The following is a 20,669-nucleotide window of genomic DNA, read 5'->3' as shown; positions in this document are numbered from 1 at the left end:
ATAGTAGTTATATTCTTGTACATATAGCAGTATTATAGTAGTTATATTCTTGTACATAGGAGCAGTATTATAGTAGTTATATTCTTGTACATAGGAGCAGTATTATAGTAGTTATATTCTTGTACAGGAGCAGTATTATAGTAGTTATATTCTTGTACATAGGAGCAGTATTATATAGTTATATTCTTGTACATAGGAGCAGTATTATAGTAGTTATATTCTTGTACATAGGAGCAGTATTATAGTAGTTATATTCTTGTACATAGGAGCAGTATTATAGTAGTTATATTCTTGTACATAGGAGCAGTATTATAGTAGTTATATTCTTGTACATAGGAGCAGTATTATAGTAGTTATATTCTTGTACATAGGAGCAGTATTATAGTAGTTATATTCTTGTACATAGGAGCAGTATTATAGTAGTTATATTCTTGTACATAGGAGCAGTATTATTAGTTATATTCTTGTACATAGGAGCAGTATTATAGTAGTTATATTCTTGTACATAGGAGCAGTATTATAGTAGTTATATTCTTGTACATAGCAGTATTATAGTAGTTATATTCTTGTACATAGGAGGCAGTATTATAGTAGTTATATTCTTGTACATAGGAGGCAGTATTATAGTAGTTATATTGTTGTACATAGGAGCAGTATTATAGTAGTTATAGTCTTGTACATAGGAGCAGTATTATAGTAGTTATATTCTTGTACATAGGAGCAGTATTATAGTAGTTATAGTCTTGTACATAGGAGCAGTATTATAGTAGTTATATTATTGTACATAGGAGCAGTATTATAGTAGGTATATTCTTGTACATAGGAGCAGTATTATAGTAGTTATGTTCTTGTACATAGGAAGCAGTATTATAGTAGTTATATTCTTGTACATAGGAGCAGTATTATAGTAGTTATATTCTTGTACATAGGGGCAGTATTATAGTAGTTATATTCTTGTACATAGGAGCAGTATTATAGTAGTTATATTCTTGTACATAGGAGGCAGTATTGTAGTAGTTATATTCTTGTACACAGGAGCAGTATTATAGTAGTTTGGTTCTTTGTAGGTGGAAGGCAACTGGTTGCTCACTATGTGTGGCTTTGATGCATTATTTCCAGATGTTCAGACCTTTCAGTTGTACAAATCTCCATTCAGCTGCAAAAATTACAGATCGGACAGATGTTCACAACAATACAGTAAATCTAATATATGATATATAAATGGTGATTCTTTCTAACAAGTCGTCCTTCCTTCTGTTGCGTTTATACATCATACTATCACAAACGAGATCTGGAAAATGTTTTATTCTCAAAATTAATATTTCAAAATATATGTAGAATTAGTGAAAGGGTTAAATGAAACCCAGGTCCTTGGATCCACAAGATCAGTGCTATAGTCCTTCCATCCTGCACTCCAGGGAGTCCATTCTTAAAACGCATCGTCCTCCTATCCGACCACAGGCAGTCCAAGCTCAGAGCCAAGGAGGAAGAAAACTAGAGGGGATGACCAGCAGAGCCCACCGCGTCGTCATCATCATCATCATCATCATCATCCAGACACGTCACATCAGCCAAAGATGCCGGGATCATGAAGCTGAAAACTGCACAGGAGACGGTGGAAATCATCCAGAGTCCAAGCAGAAGCATTTCCAGATGTCCCAGTGTCCACATTACTACTGCTGGCCGGACTGGAAAAGGAGGAAACATAAAATTATAGCAATGTACATAGAGACCACATCACCCTGCAGGAGGAGGGGCAGACTCATAGCTCCTTCTATATGTATCACCCTGCAGGAGGAGGAGCAGACTCATAGCTCCTTCTATATGTATCACCCTGCAGGAGGAGGGGCAGACTCATAGCTCCTTCTATATGTATCACCCTGCAGGAGGAGGAGCAGACTCATAGCTCCTTCTATATGTATCACCCTGCAGGAGGAGGGGCAGACTCATAGCTCCTTCTATATGTATCACCCTGCAGGAGGAGGGGCAGACTCATAGCTGCTTCTATATGTATCACCCTGCAGGAGGAGGGGCAGACTCATAGCTCCTTCTATATGTATCACCCTGCAGGAGGAGGGGCAGACTCATAGCTTCTTCTATATGTATCACCCTGCAGGAGGAGGAGGCAGATTCATAGCTCCTTCTATATGTATCACCCTGCAGGAGGAGGGGCAGACTCATAGCTCCTTCTATATGTATCACCCTGCAGGAGGAGGGGGCAGACTCATAGCTCCTTCTATATGTATCACCCTGCAGGGGGAGGAGAAGACTCATAGCTCCTTCTATATGTATCACCCTGCAGGAGGAGGGGCAGACTCATAGCTCCTTCTATATGTATCACCCTGCAGGAGGAGGGGCAGACTCATAGCCCTTCTATATGTATCACCCTGCAGGAGGAGGGAGCAGACTCATAGCTCCTTCTATATGTATCACCCTGCAGGGGGAGGAGCAGACGCATATCATAGCTCCTTCTATATGTATCCCCTGCAGGAGGAGGGGCAGACTCATAGCTCCTTCTATATGTATCACCCTGCAGGAGGAGGGGCAGACTCATAAGCTCCTTCTATATGTATCACCCTGCAGGAGGAGGGGCATACTCATAGCTCCTTCTATATGTATAACCCTGCAGGAGGAGGGGCAGACTCATAGCTCCTTCTATATGTATCACCCTGCAGGAGGAGGGGCAGACTCATAGCTCCTTCTATATGTATCACCCTGCAGGAGGAGGAGCAGACTCATAGCTCCCTTCTATATGTATCGCCCTGCAGGAGGAGGGGCAGACTCATAGCTCCTTCTATATGTATCACCCTGCAGGAGGAGGTGCAGACTCATAGCTCCTTCTATATGTATCACCCTGCAGGAGGAGGGGCAGACTCATAGCTCCTCCTATATGTATCACCCTGCAGGAGGAGTAGCAGACTCATAGCTCCTTCTATATGTATCACCCTGCAGGAGGAGGGGCAGACTCATAGCTGCTTCTATATGTATCACCCTGCAGGAGGAGGGGCAGACTCATAGCTCCTTCTATATGTATCACCCTGCAGGAGGAGGGGCAGACTCATAGCTTCTTCTATATGTATCACCCTGCAGGAGGAGGAGCAGATTCATAGCTCCTTCTATATGTATCACCCTGCAGGAGGAGGGGCAGACTCATAGCTCCTTCTATATGTATCACCCTGCAGGAGGAGGGGGCAGACTCATAGCTCCTTCTATATGTATCACCCTGCAGGGGGAGGAGAAGACTCATAGCTCCTTCTATATGTATCACCCTGCAGGAGGAGGGGCAGACTCATAGCTCCTTCTATATGTATCACCCTGCAGGAGGAGGGGCAGACTCATAGCCCCTTCTATATGTATCACCCTGCAGGAGGAGGAGCAGACTCATAGCTCCTTCTATATGTATCACCCTGCAGGGGGAGGAGCAGACTCATAGCTCCTTCTATATGTATCGCCCTGCAGGAGGAGGGGCAAACTCATAGCTCCTTCTATATGTATCACCCTGCAGGAGGAGGGGCAGACTCATATCTCCTTCTATATGTATCACCCTGCAGGAGGAGGGGCATACTCATAGCTCCTTCTATATGTATAACCCTGCAGGAGGAGGGGCAGACTCATAGCTCCTTCTATATGTATCACCCTGCAGGAGGAGGGGCAGACTCATAGCTCCTTCTATATGTATCACCCTGCAGGAGGAGGAGCAGACTCATAGCTTCTTCTATATGTATCACCCTGCAGGAGGAGGAGCAGACTCATAGCTCCTTCTATATGTATCACTCTACAGGAGGAGTAGCAGACTCATAGCTCCTTCTATATGTATCACCCTGCAGGAGGAGGGCAGACTCATAGCTCCTTCTATATGTATCACCCTGCAGGAGGAGGGGCAGACTCATAGCTCCTTCTATATGTATCACCCTGCAGGAGGAGGGGCAGACTCATAGCTCCTTCTATATGTATCACCCTGCAGGAGGAGGGGCAGACTCATAGCTCCTTCTATATGTATCACCCTGCAGGAGGAGGGGCAGACTCATAGCTCCTTCTATATGTATCACCCTGCAGGAGGAGGAGCAGACTCATAGCTCCTTCTATATGTATCACCCTGCAGGAGGAGGGGCAGACTCATAGCTCCTTCTATATGTATCACCCTGCAGGAGGAGGGGCAGACTCATAGCTCCTTCTATATGTATCACTCTGCAGGAGGAGGAGGGGCAGACTCATAGCTCCTTCTATATGTATCACCCTGCAGGAGGAGGGGCAGACTCATAGCTCCTTCTATATGTATCACCCTGCAGGAGGAGTAGCAGACTCATAGCTCCTTCTATATGTATCACCCCGCAGGAGGAGGGGCAGACTCATAGCTCCTTCTATATGTATCACCCTGCAGGAGGAGGGGCAGACTCATAGCTCCTTCTATATGTATCACCCTGCAGGAGGAGGAGCAGACTCATAGCTCCTTCTATATGTATCACCCTGCAGGAGGAGGAGCAGCCTCATAGCTCCTTCTATATGTATCACCCTGCAGGAGGAGGAGCAGACTCATAGCTCCTTCTATATGTATCACCCTGCAGGAGGAGGAGCAGACTCATAGCTCCTTCTATATGTATCACCCTGCAGGAGGAGGAGCAGCCTCATAGCTCCTTCTATATGTATCACCCTGCAGGAGGAGGAGCAGACTCATAGCTCCTTCTATATGTATCACCCTGCAGGAGGAGGGGCAGGCTCATAGCTCCTTCTATATGTATCACTCTGCAGGAGGAGGAGGGGCAGACTCATAGCTCCTTCTATATGTATCACCCTGCAGGAGGAGGGGCAGACTCATAGCTCCTTCTATATGTATCACCCTGCAGGAGGAGGAGCAGACTCATAGCTCCTTCTATATGTATCACCCTGCAGGAGGAGGGGCAGACTCATAGCTCCTTCTATATGTATCACCCTGCAGGAGGAGGGGCAGACTCATAGCTCCCTTCTTTATGTATCACCCTGCAGGAGGAGGGGCAGACTCATAGCTCCTTCTATATGTATCACCCTGCAGGAGGAGGGGCAGACTCATAGCTCCTTCTATATGTATCACCCTGCAGGAGGAGGGGCAGACTCATAGCTCCTTCTATATGTATCACCCTGCAGGAGGAGGGGCAGACTCATAGCTCCTTCTATATGTATCACCCTGCAGGAGGAGGAGCAGACTCATAGCTCCTTCTGTATGTATCACCCTGCAGGAGGAGGAGCAGACTCATAGCTCCTTCTATATGTATCACCCTGCAGGAGGAGGGGCAGACTCATAGCTCCTTCTATATGTATCACCCTGCAGGAGGAGGGGCAGACTCATAGCTCCTTCTATATGTATCACCCTGCAGGAGGAGGAGCAGACTCATAGCTCCTTCTATATGTATCACCCTGCAGGAGGAGGGGCAGACTCATAGCTCCTTCTATATGTATCACCCTGCAGGAGGAGGGGCAGACTCATAGCTCCCTCTATATGCATCACCCTGCAGGAGGCGGGGCAGACTCATAGCTCCCTCTATATGTATCACCCTGCTGGAGGAGGAGCAGACTCATAGCTCCTTCTATATGTATCACCCTGCAGGGGGAGGAGCAGACTCATAGCTCCTTCTATATGTATCACCCTGCAGGAGGAGGGGCAGACTCATAGCTCCATCTATATGTATCACCCTGCAGGAGGAGGAGCAGACTCATAGCTCCTTCTATATGTATCACCCTGCAGGAGGAGGAGCAGACTCATAGCTCACATCTACTGGTACCACTTACTGGATGGCTACAGGGTTGTTGAAGGTGACCAGGAGGTCGGTGGCGTGCTGCTGTAGACGGAATAACGCCATATGTATAGTCACCGTATTCTGCGCCTGAATAGGAGAAGATAATATAAGTGACCCTTCATTGGTCAGAAATGAAGAAACTGCATTTTCCAACAGATGTCAGTGCATGCTGGGAGTTGCAGTTTCACCAGCAGCACATATAGGGTGCGGTACTTACCTGCTCATTGAACTTAGAGACTAGCTGGTGCCCTGTAAGTGCCCATGCACCGGAGCAGCTGGTGAGAGATAGCTGTGCCAGGGGCAGGGGCTCCACGCTCACAACCTCTGCTCTGCCCTCAGCTTCATTGCTCGCAGCAACGTCTTCAAAGTGGCATCTGCAGCACAGAAATTCAGGATTACACTTACTTAGCATTTTTCCATGACAGCGCCCCTGAGAGAGCGCCTCCGTCCAGGACAGGGCACCCCTGTGGAGAGCTTTAAAGGGAGGGACCAGTTAATTGTGAGAACTCATCCTCATCTTACTGCTGTAAAATTCTAAGAATTCTCTCTTTTTTTAAATATTAAATTTTAATATAAATAAGCCTCGTCTGTTCCTGCCTCAACTTCTGTAATACTCTCGGGAGTAGTCTTAGCGGAGTAAAAGCGTACAGGAGTTGATCCGGCCACGGAAGAGAGAAGGCGCCTACCCCTAAAGGAGGATCGAAGGGTTTAGGGAAAAGAAACGTTTGCATTTGCTGTTCTGTCTCTATCTGGTGATGACCCCAAAGATGGACAATTTGATCGAAGACCTCTTGATTCGGACACCACTCTCCTTGGTCTAGGTGGTTTCTGCTTAAAAAAAATCTGCCACCTTGTTTTCTGACCCTTTTAGGTGCACCGCCTTGATAAAGGGAACAAGAGGCATAATTAGAGAAGATGTCCACTGTTAAGGCCACTAGATCTTGTGATTTGGTTCCCCACTGCCTGCTCAGGTAGGATACTACGGTAGTATTGTCCGAAAAGATTTTTACCCCTTTTCCTGGAAGTTTGGGTAGAAACCCCCTCAGGGCTAGAGAAACAGCTCTTAATTCTCTCAGACACTCCCTGCAGAACTCCCCATTGACAAAACGCCCCACCACCCGGTAGGACTGGCGTCGGTGGTAATCGTTATCTGTTCTTGTAGATCCCACGGAAACCCCTGAGATAAATCTGCAGGATCCTGCCACCAGGTCAGGGACTGTACTACCCGAGGAGTGAAGAGGGGCATCAAGAGGGGACCACGAACCCTTCCATTCCTTCAGGATTTGCCTCTGAAGCATCCTGGAATGAAAATGGGACCAACCAACCGGTGGGATTGTTGAGGTCATCCTGCCTAAGACAGACATGCCCTGTTTGACGGTTCGTCTCTTTGGGGCTACCAGAGCCTGAATGTCCTGCCCTAGGCGAGATATCTTGTGATGAGGGAGGATACATCACCGTTGTACCGAGTCCAGGATTAATCCCAGGAAGACACCGTTCTGACCAGATATGACTTTGCCCAAATTAACTGCCAACCGAGCCTTTAAATAATTTTTAGCACTTCAAGAAGATTTACTGATTCTGCTACCACCAAGAGATCATCTAAATAGGGAGTAATTAAAGAGGAACCCCTTTGTCTTTTTCCCTTATGTAGGCCATCACCTCCACTCCACCATTAACTTTGGGAAAAGTCTGGGGGCCTGGGATATGCCAAGAGGAAGAGCTCTGTATTGTGGACGAGTTAGGCTACTTTCACACTAGCGTTCGATCGGATCCGTTCTGAACGGATCCGATCATAATAATGCAGACGGAGGCTCCGTTCAGAACGGATCCGTCTGCATTATTTTAGCATAAAAACAGCTAAGTGTGAAAATAGCCTCGTACGGATCCGTCCAGACTTTCAATGTAAAGTCAATGGGGGACGGATCCGCCTGAAGATTGAGCCATATTGTGGCATCTTCAAACGGATCCGTCCCCATTGACTTACATTGTAAGTCTGGACGGATCCGCACGCCTCCGCACGGCCAGGCGGACACCCGAACGCTGCAAGCAGCGTTCAGCTGTCCGCCTGTCCGTGCGGAGGCGAGCGGAGCGGAGGCTGAACGCCGCCAGACTGATGCAGTCTGAGCGGATCCGCTCCATTCAGACTGCATCAGGGCTGGACGGCTGCGTTCGGGTCCGCTCGTGAGCCCCTTCAAACGGAGCTCACGAGCGGACCGACGAACGCTAGTGTGAAAGTAGCCTTATTTGACGACCTGAGGAATTTTTGAAAATCCGCATGAACTGGAACATATTAAGCGTCCTTTATATCTACGGTAGCCATCACAGTCTGACGAGGTGTTTTACTGTAGACTTAATGGATTCCATTTTTAACTTTTTGTATTTGAGCTACTGATTTAATGCTCTCAAGTTTATGATCATCATCCGAAAAGAGCCGTCTGGTTTGGGGACCAGAAACAGGGACCAGTACAGAAACAGGGACCAGCAAAACACTCTGCCTTTTTCTAAATCTGGAACTGGGACTAAAACTTCCTTTTTTAATAAAGAAAAATTTCTTCCCTTAATGCCACTTTTTTTTTCCCAAATTTGCAGATAGATCTGTGATTTTTAGTCTTTCCGGAGGAGGGGAGAAAAACTCTAGGCGAAAACCCTCTTTTATTATTTTGTTTCTCCACCGGCTTGCTGAGATGTTCTCCCAAGCCTGAGAAAAAAGAGCGAGTCCCCCCCCCCCCCCACTGGCCCATAATGGTCATTGCTGACCTGACTTAGGCCCTGAACCAGACTGGGAGTGGAAGAGGAACCACTTTGTCTTTTTTACCTCTAGATTCCCCTTTCGGTTATTTTGTTTTCTCTCGGATCTATTGAAACCTCCCCAGTTCTTACGAAAAAAAAACTGCTTTCGAGGGGGACTTAAAAACAGGAAAACCCTTCTTGGTGTCAGAGGATTGCTCTTTGAACCCGTATCGCCAGACCAACCTCTAGGCCAGATAGGTCTCCTAGCAGAGTCTGACAGAGCTGCCGATCTAGAAGCCGCTGAGGCGTCAGAGATGAACTCTACCGCCTTGAAAATTGTTGGAAAAACTGCGAGAAGTTGATCTCTAGAGATTTTGTTTCGAATATGAGACTCCAACTCCTGCAACCATAATTTTAGGGATCTGGCTGGAGAGGTAGTGGCCAGGTTAGTCTTAATGCCCTGGGTAGAGGCCTCCCACACTTAAGATAGACCTCTGCCCTTTTACCAAGGTTTTCAAAAGGAAGGGAGGCTCTTTTTAAGATATTGGCTACCTTTGGCGTCTAATTTTGGAGGCTTCACCCTCATGAAAGGGATATTTCCTCTTCACACTTCTAGGGATAACATTTTTTTATCCGGCTTCTTCCACTCTTTTTGGATTAGATAATATTATCATTGAATGAGAAGACCCTCGGACGCTTATGTCCCAAGACCCCAAACGTAATCTCTTGGACCGACTTCTGCTCCCTCGCCTCATCTATTTTCATAGTGGCTCTGATCGCTTTACGTAAGGAATCCGAATCCTCTGGGGACAATAGGGGTCAACCGGAGGATTCGTCAGCCGAGGAAGAACGTGAATCGCCCGGGACCTCTCCCTGTCCGTTTTCATCAGAGGGTTCTGAGATCACATTAGCGTGACTGTTTGCCCACTGCAAAGGCAGGGAGGCGTTTTTTTAAACGCTTTTATAGAATCGGAGACTTCAGATTTAACAACGTCCTCTATACTGAGAAGCAGGGACGGGGACTCATCCTCAGCTACTTCGCTCACACAAAGCGGACAGCGACTTGGACCAGGAGGGAGCACGTTTTTTTCTCACACACTGCACACGAATGTGTATTATTTCCGTGTCCGTTCCGTTCTTTTTGAGGACCGTATACGGAACCATTCGCGTCAACGGATTCGCAAAAATAAAAAAACTACTGAAGTTACTCCGTCTGTCCGTATTTCTGTTCCGCAAAAAAATAGAACATGTCCCATTATTGTCCGCATTACAGACGAGGATAGTACTGCTCTCTTAGGGGCCGACTGTTCCGTTCCACAAAATACATACGGTCATGTGCATGAGCGCTTAGTCTAAGGGCTCATGCACACGACCGCTGTTGTTTTGCGATCCGTTTTTCACTGATCTGTTATTCTGTATCTAAGTTTTTTTTAATTTTTTTCTCTGATTTAATTCCTCTTCTGTTCCGTTATTCCATAAAACATATCCATATAGTTTCCATTAGCGATCCGTTTTTGGCGGATTGGAAACGGAAAGAGTAACTTATTCATCACCAAACACATGAGCAATATGGGCTGGGCCTAGCATTTCTACAGTATGGATCTGCAAAATACGGATGACATACGGATGGGTTCCGTATTTTTTGTGGACTCATTGACTTGAATAGGGCCTCGGACCGCGATTTGTGGACAACAATAGGACATTCACTACTTTTTTGGGGAACGGAAATACGGAAACGGAATGCACACGAAGTACCTTCCGTTGTTTTTGCGGACCCATTGAAGTGAATGGTTCCGCATACGGTACGCAAAAAAAAAAAAAAAAACAGTAGCATATATGCGGACCAAGTCAGGGGCTCCTGCAGCCTAAACCTTTGCTCTCCACAGACCGTCCTCTCCATAGGACAGGAAACAGCCAATGCTATAGGGGCGAGGGTCCTCCTTTGGGTGTCCTGTCCTGGATGGAGACGGTCTCTCAGGGGTGCAGTCATGGGCCTAGGGGAAAGAGGAGGTTCGGGTAGTGAGGGGGCGACTGGAAAGGGCCCAGAAAATAACATACAGGAGACCAGTAAAGTCTGTAGAGGCTCCGCTGACATCTAGTGGCCAATGTCAGAACTGCAAGAAGAAAACTCCCAATCTCCTCGCACCTCACCTAGCAGCGTCCGGGTCCGACATCCCCTTCTGATACTCCAGGAGCTCCACGATGATGCTCTGATCCGTCTGAGAGTGGACGAAGACCTCCTGGTTGTCCGGGACCTCCCGCATCTCGCTGAGAAGAGACAATATATACATCACATACAGAAGCCCAGGAGCTGACAATCTAATCCTGTACCTGACCCCGCAGTATAGAGGAGACCTGTACATCACATCTACAGCCCAGGAGCTGACAATCTAATCCTGTACCTGACCCCGCAGTATAGAGGAGACCTGTACATCACATCTACAGCCCAGGAGCTGACAATCTAATCCTGTACCTGACCCCGCAGTATAGAGGAGACCTGTACATCACATCTACAGCCCAGGAGCTGACAATCTAATCCTGTACCTGACCCCGCAGTATAGAGGAGACCTGTACATCACATCTACAGCCCAGGAGCTGACAATCTAATCCTGTACCTGACCCCGCGGTATAGAGGAGACCTGTACATCACATCTACAGCCCAGGAGCTTACAATCTAATCCTGTACCTGACCCCGCAGTATAGAGGAGACCTGTACATCACATCTACAGCCCAGGAGCTGACAATCTAATCCTGTACCTGACCTCGCAGTATAGAGGAGACCTGTACATCACATCTACAGCCCAGGAGCTGACAATCTAATCCTGTACCTGACCCCGGGGTATAGAGGAGACCTGTACATCACATCTACAGCCCAGGAGCTGACAATCTAATCCTGTACCTGACCCCGGGGTATAGAGGAGACCTGTACATCACATCTACAGCCCAGGAGCTGACAATCTAATCCTGTACCTGACCCCGCAGTATAGAGGAGACCTGTACATCACATCTACAGCCCAGGAGCTGACAATCTAATCCTGTACCTGACCCCGCAGTATAGAGGAGACCTGTACATCACATCTACAGCCCAGGAGCTGACAATCTAATCCTGTACCTGACCCCGCAGTATAGAGGAGACCTGTACATCACATCTACAGCCCAGGAGCTGACAATCTAATCCTGTACCTGACCTCGCAGTATAGAGGAGACCTGTACATCACATCTACAGCCCAGGAGCTGACAATCTAATCCTGTACCTGACCCTGGGGTATAGAGGAGACCTGTACATCACATCTACAGCCCAGGAGCTGACAATCTAATCCTGTACCTGACCCGCAGTATAGAGGAGACCTGTACATCACATCTACAGCCCAGGAGCTGACAATCTAATCCTGTACCTGACCTCGGGGTATAGAGGAGATCTGTACATCACATCTACAGCCCAGGAGCTGACAATCTAATCCTGTACCTGACCCCGCAGTATAGAGGAGACCTGTACATCACATCTACAGCCCAGGAGCTGACAATCTAATCCTGTACCTGACCCCGCAGTATAGAGGAGACCTGTACATCACATCTACAGCCCAGGAGCTGACAATCTAATCCTGTACCTGACCCCGCAGTATAGAGGAGACCTGTACATCACATCTACAGCCCAGGAGCTGACAATCTAATCCTGTACCTGACCCCGCAGTATAGAGGAGACCTGTACATCACATCTACAGCCCAGGAGCTGACAATCTAATCCTGTACCTGACCCCGCAGTATAGAGGAGATCTATACATCACATCTACAGCCCAGGAGCTGACAATCTAATCCTGTACCTGACCCTGGGGTATAGAGGAGACCTGTACATCACATCTACAGCCCAGGAGCTGACAATCTAATCCTGTACCTGACCCCGCAGTATAGAGGAGACCTGTACATCACATCTACAGCCCAGGAGCTGACAATCTAATCCTGTACCTGACCCCGCAGTATAGAGGAGACCTGTACATCACATCTACAGCCCAGGAGCTGACAATCTAATCCTGTACCTGACCCCGCAGTATAGAGGAGACCTGTACATCACATCTACAGCCCAGGAGCTGACAATCTAATCCTGTACCTGACCCCGGGGTATAGAGGAGACCTGTACATCACATCTACAGCCCAGGAGCTGACAATCTAATCCTGTACCTGACCCCGCAGTATAGAGGAGACCTGTACATCACATCTACAGCCCAGGAGCTTACAATCTAATCCTGTACCTGACCCCGGGGTATAGAGGAGACCTGTACATCACATCTACAGCCCAGGAGCTGACAATCTAATCCTGTACCTGACCCCGGGGTATAGAGGAGACCTGTACATCACATCTACAGCCCAGGAGCTGACAATCTAATCCTGTACCTGACCCCGCAGTATAGAGGAGACCTGTACATCACATCTACAGCCCAGGAGCTGACAATCTAATCCTGTACCTGACCCCGCGGTATAGAGGAGACCTGTACATCACATCTACAGCCCAGGAGCTGACAATCTAATCCTGTACCTGACCTCGGGGTATAGAGGAGACCTGTACATCACATCTACAGCCCAGGAGCTGACAATCTAATCCTGTACCTGACCCCGCGGTATAGAGGAGACCTGTACATCACATCTACAGCCCAGGAGCTGACAATCTAATCCTGCACCTGACCCCGCAGTATAGAGGAGACCTGTACATCACATCTACAGCCCAGGAGCTGACAATCTAATCCTGTACCTGACCCCGCAGTATAGAGGAGACCTGTACATCACATCTACAGCCCAGGAGCTGACAATCTAATCCTGTACCTGACCCCGGGGTATAGAGGAGACCTGTACATCACATCTACAGCCCAGGAGCTGACAATCTAATCCTGTACCTGACCCCGCAGTATAGAGGAGACCTGTACATCACATCTACAGCCCAGGAGCTGACAATCTAATCCTGTACCTGACCCCGCAGTATAGAGGAGACCTGTACATCCCATCTACAGCCCAGGAGCTGACAATCTAATCCTGTACCTGACCTCGCAGTATAGAGGAGACCTGTACATCACATCTACAGCCCAGGAGCTGACAATCTAATCCTGTACCTGACCCCGGGGTATAGAGGAGACCTGTACATCACATCTACAGCCCAGGAGCTGACAATCTAATCCTGTACCTGACCTCGCAGTATAGAGGAGACCTGTACATCACATCTACAGCCCAGGAGCTGACAATCTAATCCTGTACCTGACCCCGGGGTATAGAGGAGACCTGTACATCACATCTACAGCCCAGGAGCTGACAATCTAATCCTGTACCTGACCCCGGGGTATAGAGGAGACCTGTACATCACATCTACAGCCCAGGAGCTGACAATCTAATCCTGTACCTGACCCCGGGGTATAGAGGAGACCTGTACATCACATCTACAGCCCAGGAGCTGACAATCTAATCCTGTACCTGACCCGCAGTATAGAGGAGACCTGTACATCACATCCACAGCCCAGGAGCTGACAATCTAATCCTGTACCTGACCCCGCAGTATAGAGGAGACCTGTACATCACATCTACAGCCCAGGAGCTGACAATCTAATCCTGTACCTGACCCCGCAGTATAGAGGAGACCTGTACATCACATCTACAGCCCAGGAGCTGACAATCTAATCCTGTACCTGACCCTGGGGTATAGAGGAGACCTGTACATCACATCTACAGCCCAGGAGCTGACAATCTAATCCTGTACCTGACCCTGGGGTATAGAGGAGACCTGTACATCACATCTACAGCCCAGGAGCTGACAATCTAATCCTGTACCTGACCCTGGGGTATAGAGGAGACCTGTACATCACATCTACAGCCCAGGAGCTGACAATCTAATCCTGTACCTGACCCTGGGGTATAGAGGAGACCTGTACATCACATCTACAGCCCAGGAGCTGACAATCTAATCCTGTACCTGACCCTGGGGTATAGAGGAGACCTGTACATCACATCTACAGCCCAGGAGCTGACAATCTAATCCTGTACCTGACCCCGGGGTATAGAGGAGACCTGTACATCACATCTACAGCCCAGGAGCTGACAATCTAATCCTGTACCTGACCCCGCAGTATAGAGGAGACCTGTACATCACATCTACAGCCCAGGAGCTGACAATCTAATCCTGTACCTGACCCCGCAGTATAGAGGAGACCTGTACATCACATCTACAGCCCAGGAGCTGACAATCTAATCCTGTACCTGACCCCGGGGTATAGAGGAGACCTGTACATCACATCTACAGCCCAGGAGCTGACAATCTAATCCTGTACCTGACCCCGCAGTATAGAGGAGACCTGTACATCACATCTACAGCCCAGGAGCTTACAATCTAATCCTGTACCTGACCCCGGGGTATAGAGGAGACCTGTACATCACATCTACAGCCCAGGAGCTGACAATCTAATCCTGTACCTGACCCCGGGGTATAGAGGAGACCTGTACATCACATCTACAGCCCAGGAGCTGACAATCTAATCCTGTACCTGACCCCGCAGTATAGAGGAGACCTGTACATCCCATCTACAGCCCAGGAGCTGACAATCTAATCCTGTACCTGACCCCGCAGTATAGAGGAGACCTGTACATCACATCTACAGCCCAGGAGCTGACAATCTAATCCTGTACCTGACCTCGGGGTAGAGAAGAAGGAGACCTGTACATCACATCTACAGCCCAGGAGCTGACAATCTAATCCTGTACCTGACCCCGCAGTATAGAGGAGACCTGTACATCACATCTACAGCCCAGGAGCTGACAATCTAATCCTGTACCTGACCCTGGGGTATAGAGGAGATCTGTACATCACATCTACAGCCCAGGAGCTGACAATCTAATCCTGTACCTGACCCCGCGGTATAGAGGAGACCTGTACATCATATCTACAGCCCAGGAGCTGACAATCTAATCCTGTACCTGACCCCGCAGTATAGAGGAGACCTGTACATCACATCTACAGCCCAGGAGCTGACAATCTAATCCTGTACCTGACCTCGCAGTATAGAGGAGACCTGTACATCACATCTACAGCCCAGGAGCTGACAATCTAATCCTGTACCTGACCCCGCAGTATAGAGGAGACCTGTACATCACATCTACAGCCCAGGAGCTGACAATCTAATCCTGTACCTGACCCCGCAGTATAGAGGAGACCTGTACATCACATCTACAGCCCAGGAGCTGACAATCTAATCCTGTACCTGACCCCGGGGTATAGAGGAGATCTGTACATCACATCTACAGCCCAGGAGCTGACAATCTAATCCTGTACCTGACCCCGCAGTATAGAGGAGACCTGTACATCACATCTACAGCCCAGGAGCTGACAATCTAATCCTGTACCTGACCTCGCAGTATAGAGGAGACCTGTACATCACATCTACAGCCCAGGAGCTGACAATCTAATCCTGTACCTGACCCCGCAGTATAGAGGAGACCTGTACATCACATCTACAGCCCAGGAGCTTACAATCTAATCCTGTACCTGACCCCGGGGTATAGAGGAGACCTGTACATCACATCTACAGCCCAGGAGCTGACAATCTAATCCTGTACCTGACCTCGCAGTATAGAGGAGACCTGTACATCACATCTACAGCCCAGGAGCTGACAATCTAATCCTGTACCTGACCCCGGGGTATAGAGGAGACCTGTACATCACATCTACAGCCCAGGAGCTGACAATCTAATCCTGTACCTGACCCCGGGGTATAGAGGAGACCTGTACATCACATCTACAGCCCAGGAGCTGACTATCTAATCCTGTACCTGACCCCGCAGTATAGAGGAGACCTGTACATCACATCTACAGCCCAGGAGCTGACAATCTAATCCTGTACCTGACCCCGCAGTATAGAGGAGACCTGTACATCACATCTACAGCCCAGGAGCTGACAATCTAATCCTGTACCTGACCCCGCAGTATAGAGGAGACCTGTACATCACATCTACAGCCCAGGAGCTGACAATCTAATCCTGTACCTGACCCCGCAGTATAGAGGAGACCTGTACATCACATCTACAGCCCAGGAGCTGACAATCTAATCCTGTACCTGACCCCGCAGTATAGAGGAGACCTGTACATCACATCTACAGCCCAGGAGCTGACAATCTAATCCTGTACCTGACCCCGGGGTATAGAGGAGACCTGTACATCACATCTACAGCCCAGGAGCTGACAATCTAATCCTGTACCTGACCCCGCAGTATAGAGGAGACCTGTACATCACATCTACAGCCCAGGAGCTGACAATCTAATCCTGTACCTGACCCCGGGGTATAGAGGAGACCTGTACATCACATCTACAGCCCAGGAGCTGACAATCTAATCCTGTACCTGACCCCGCGGTATAGAGGAGACCTGTACATCACATCTACAGCCCAGGAGCTGACAATCTAATCCTTTACCTGACCCCGCAGTATAGAGGAGACCTGTACATCACATCTACAGCCCAGGAGCTGACAATCTAATCCTGTACCTGACCCCGCGGTATAGAGGAGACCTGTACATCACATCTACAGCCCAGGAGCTGACAATCTAATCCTGTACCTGACCCCGCAGTATAGAGGAGACCTGTACATCACATCTACAGCCCAGGAGCTGACAATCTAATCCTGTACCTGACCCCGGGGTATAGAGGAGACCTGTACATCACATCTACAGCCCAGGAGCTGACAATCTAATCCTGTACCTGACCTCGCAGTATAGAGGAGATCTGTACATCACATCTACAGCCCAGGAGCTGACAATCTAATCCTGTACCTGACCCCGGGGTATAGAGGAGACCTGTACATCACATCTACAGCCCAGGAGCTGACAATCTAATCCTGTACCTGACCCCGGGGTATAGAGGAGACCTGTACATCACATCTACAGCCCAGGAGCTGACAATCTAATCCTGTACCTGACCCCGCAGTATAGAGGAGACCTGTACATCACATCTACAGCCCAGGAGCTGACAATCTAATCCTGTACCTGACCCCGCAGTATAGAGGAGACCTGTACATCACATCTACAGCCCAGGAGCTGACAATCTAATCCTGTACCTGACCCCGGGGTATAGAGGAGACCTGTACATCACATCTACAGCCCAGGAGCTGACAATCTAATCCTGTACCTGACCCCGCAGTATAGAGGAGACCTGTACATCACATCTACAGCCCAGGAGCTGACAATCTAATCCTGTACCTGACCCCGGGGTATAGAGGAGACCTGTACATCGCATCTACAGCCCAGGAGCTGACAATCTAATCCTGTACCTGACCTCGCAGTATAGAGGAGACCTGTACATCCCATCTACAGCCCAGGAGCTGACAATCTAATCCTGTACCTGACCTCGCAGTATAGAGGAGACCTGTACATCCCATCTACAGCCCAGGAGCTGACAATCTAATCCTGTACCTGACCCCGCGGTATAGAGGAGACCTGTACATCACATCTACAGCCCAGGAGCTGACAATCTAATCCTGTACCTGACCCCGCAGTATAGAGGAGATCTGTACATCCCATCTACAGCCCAGGAGCTGACAATCTAATCCTGTACCTGACCCCGCGGTATAGAGGAGACCTGTACATCACATCTACAGCCCAGGAGCTGACAATCTAATCCTGTACCTGACCCCGGGGTATAGAGGAGATCTGTACATCACATCTACAGCCCAGGAGCTGACAATCTAATCCTGTACCTGACCCCGCAGTATAGAGGAGATCTGTACATCCCATCTACAGCCCAGGAGCTGACAATCTAATCCTGTACCTGACCCCGGGGTATAGAGGAGATCTGTACATCACATCTACAGCCCAGGAGCTGACAATCTAATCCTGTACCTGACCCCGCAGTATAGAGGAGACCTGTACATCACATCTACAGCCCAGGAGCTGACAATCTAATCCTGTACCTGACCCCGGGGTATAGAGGAGACCTGTACATCACATCTACAGCCCAGGAGCTGACAATCTAATCCTGTACCTGACCCCGGGGTATAGAGGAGACCTGTACATCACATCTACAGCCCAGGAGCTGACAATCTAATCCTGTACCTGACCCCGCAGTATAGAGGAGACCTGTACATCACATCTACAGCCCAGGAGCTGACAATCTAATCCTGTACCTGACCTCGCAGTATAGAGGAGACCTGTACATCACATCTACAGCCCAGGAGCTGACAATCTAATCCTGTACCTGACCCCGCAGTATAGAGGAGACCTGTACATCCCATCTACAGCCCAGGAGCTGACAATCTAATCCTGTACCTGACCCCGCAGTATAGAGGAGACCTGTACATCCCATCTACAGCCCAGGAGCTGACAATCTAATCCTGTACCTGACCCCGCAGTATAGAGGAGACCTGTACATCACATCTACAGCCCAGGAGCTGACAATCTAATCCTGTACCTGACCTCGCAGTATAGAGGAGACCTGTACATCACATCTACAGCCCAGGAGCTGACAATCTAATCCTGTACCTGACCCCGGGGTATAGAGGAGACCTGTACATCACATCTACAGCCCAGGAGCTGACAATCTAATCCTGTACCTGACCCCGGGGTATAGAGGAGACCTGTACATCACATCTACAGCCCAGGAGCTGACAATCTAATCCTGTACCTGACCCCGGGGTATAGAGGAGACCTGTACATCACATCTACAGCCCAGGAGCTGACAATCTAATCCTGTACCTGACGTCCTGGACATTAAGGGGCAAAACGGCAGAAAATGCTCCTCCGAACAGTGGACGCTGCTCTGAGTTTCCTTCCATCGCCGTTTCTATGGTTCCGCTTCCTGAACTGTTTAATTGACGTTAAAACTACATCTCCCGTCATGCACCGGGAATTGAGCCGTCCATTTCCGGTTCCAGGTCGTCAAGAATTCTAAAGTTAACTGGATTTTTTTCCCCTCATTATGTTCTTATCGGTTCTTGTCGCTTCATTACGTTTTTCCTTCGCTTTAACTTTTTTTATTTTTGTCGCATTTTATTTTTTTCTAAGGGATGGTCACGTGAGAAAGAAGTCACGTGTTGGCCAAGTCGCGCGGTCCTTGCGCACGCCAGATTAGTTCCGTGAGCGCCCGGCTGTGGAGGGAGCTGCGCATGCGCCCCTAGCACGTAAATTAGCCTGTTCAGAGTAAGGGTCCATTCACACGTCCGTTGTTTCTTTCCTGATCTGTTCCGTTTTTTGCTGAACAGATCTGGACCAGATCTGGACCCATTCATTTTCAATGGGTCCTGAAAAAAAATCTGATATTGTGCTGTCCGTTTTTTTTCAGGACCCATTGAAAATGAATGGGTCCAGATCTGGTCCAGATCTGTTCAGCAAAAAACGGAACAGATCAGGAAACAAACAACGGACGTGTGAATGGACCCTAACCCTTTCTTTACGGCTTATTATTCTCGGTCTCCGGAATAGTCTCTCTTCTGCGCGGTTTATTGGCCGCCATGTTTGTCAGACCACTTCTAATGAACATAGTGCAGAAAAAAATAAAAAGTAAAGACTATTTTTTATATATATATTTTTTTGCTTTGCCCAATTGTTTGTTGCTCCAGTGATATTGATAATTGTGCACAGCGCTTGATGTGAAGTAATTGTGAGGATTTACAGCGGGGGTTGCCCATAGCAGCCAATCAGATTCCACCTCCTCTGGTGAATAAAAGGAAGAATCTGATTGGTTGTTATTTATCAATCTGGTGTAGTCGCCCATAGCAACCAAGCAGATTCCACCTTTTATCTTTCAGCGCTCCTCTGGTGAATGAAAGGAAGAATCTGATTGGTTGCTATTTATCAAGCTGATGTAGTCACCCATAGCAACCAATCAGATTCCGCCTTTTATCTTTCAGCGCTCCTCTGGTGAATGAAAGGAAGAATCTGATTGGTTGCTATTTATCAAGCTGGTGTAGTCGCCCATAGCAACCAATCAGATTCCACCTTTTATCTTTCAGCGCTCCTCTGGTGAATGAAAGGAAGAATCTGATTGGTTGCTATTTATCAAGCTGGTGTAGTCACCCATAGCAACCAATCAGATTCCGCCTTTTATCTTTCAGAGCTCCTCTGGTGAATGAAAGGAAGAATCTGATTGGTTGCTATTTATCAAGCTGATGTAGTCACCCATAGCAACCAATTAGATTCCGCCGTTTAATTTC

The 20,669-nt window shown here is 48.3% G+C and overlaps 1 protein-coding gene across 1 annotated transcript; it reads right to left on the bottom strand.

Moving 5' to 3' along the window:
• Positions 1-1,290: 1,290 nt before the first annotated feature.
• Positions 1,291-19,328, bottom strand: LOC122929356 (ran guanine nucleotide release factor-like). Its single transcript, XM_044282898.1, has 5 exons — positions 19,213-19,328; positions 10,653-10,769; positions 5,989-6,145; positions 5,764-5,858; positions 1,291-1,688 (listed from the first exon to the last, which is right to left on the bottom strand). Exons 1-5 carry the CDS (start codon positions 19,290-19,292, stop codon positions 1,568-1,570), a joined length of 570 nt encoding a protein of 189 aa, XP_044138833.1. The 5' UTR covers positions 19,293-19,328; the 3' UTR covers positions 1,291-1,567.
• Between the last annotated feature and the right edge of the window lie 1,341 nt (positions 19,329-20,669).

This window comes from Bufo gargarizans, chromosome 2, assembly GCF_014858855.1.
Source record: "Bufo gargarizans isolate SCDJY-AF-19 chromosome 2, ASM1485885v1, whole genome shotgun sequence".
NCBI lineage: Eukaryota > Metazoa > Chordata > Amphibia > Anura > Bufonidae > Bufo > Bufo gargarizans.
Note: the sequence above shows the minus strand (reverse complement) of the source record. Positions and strands in the feature narration are given on the sequence as shown.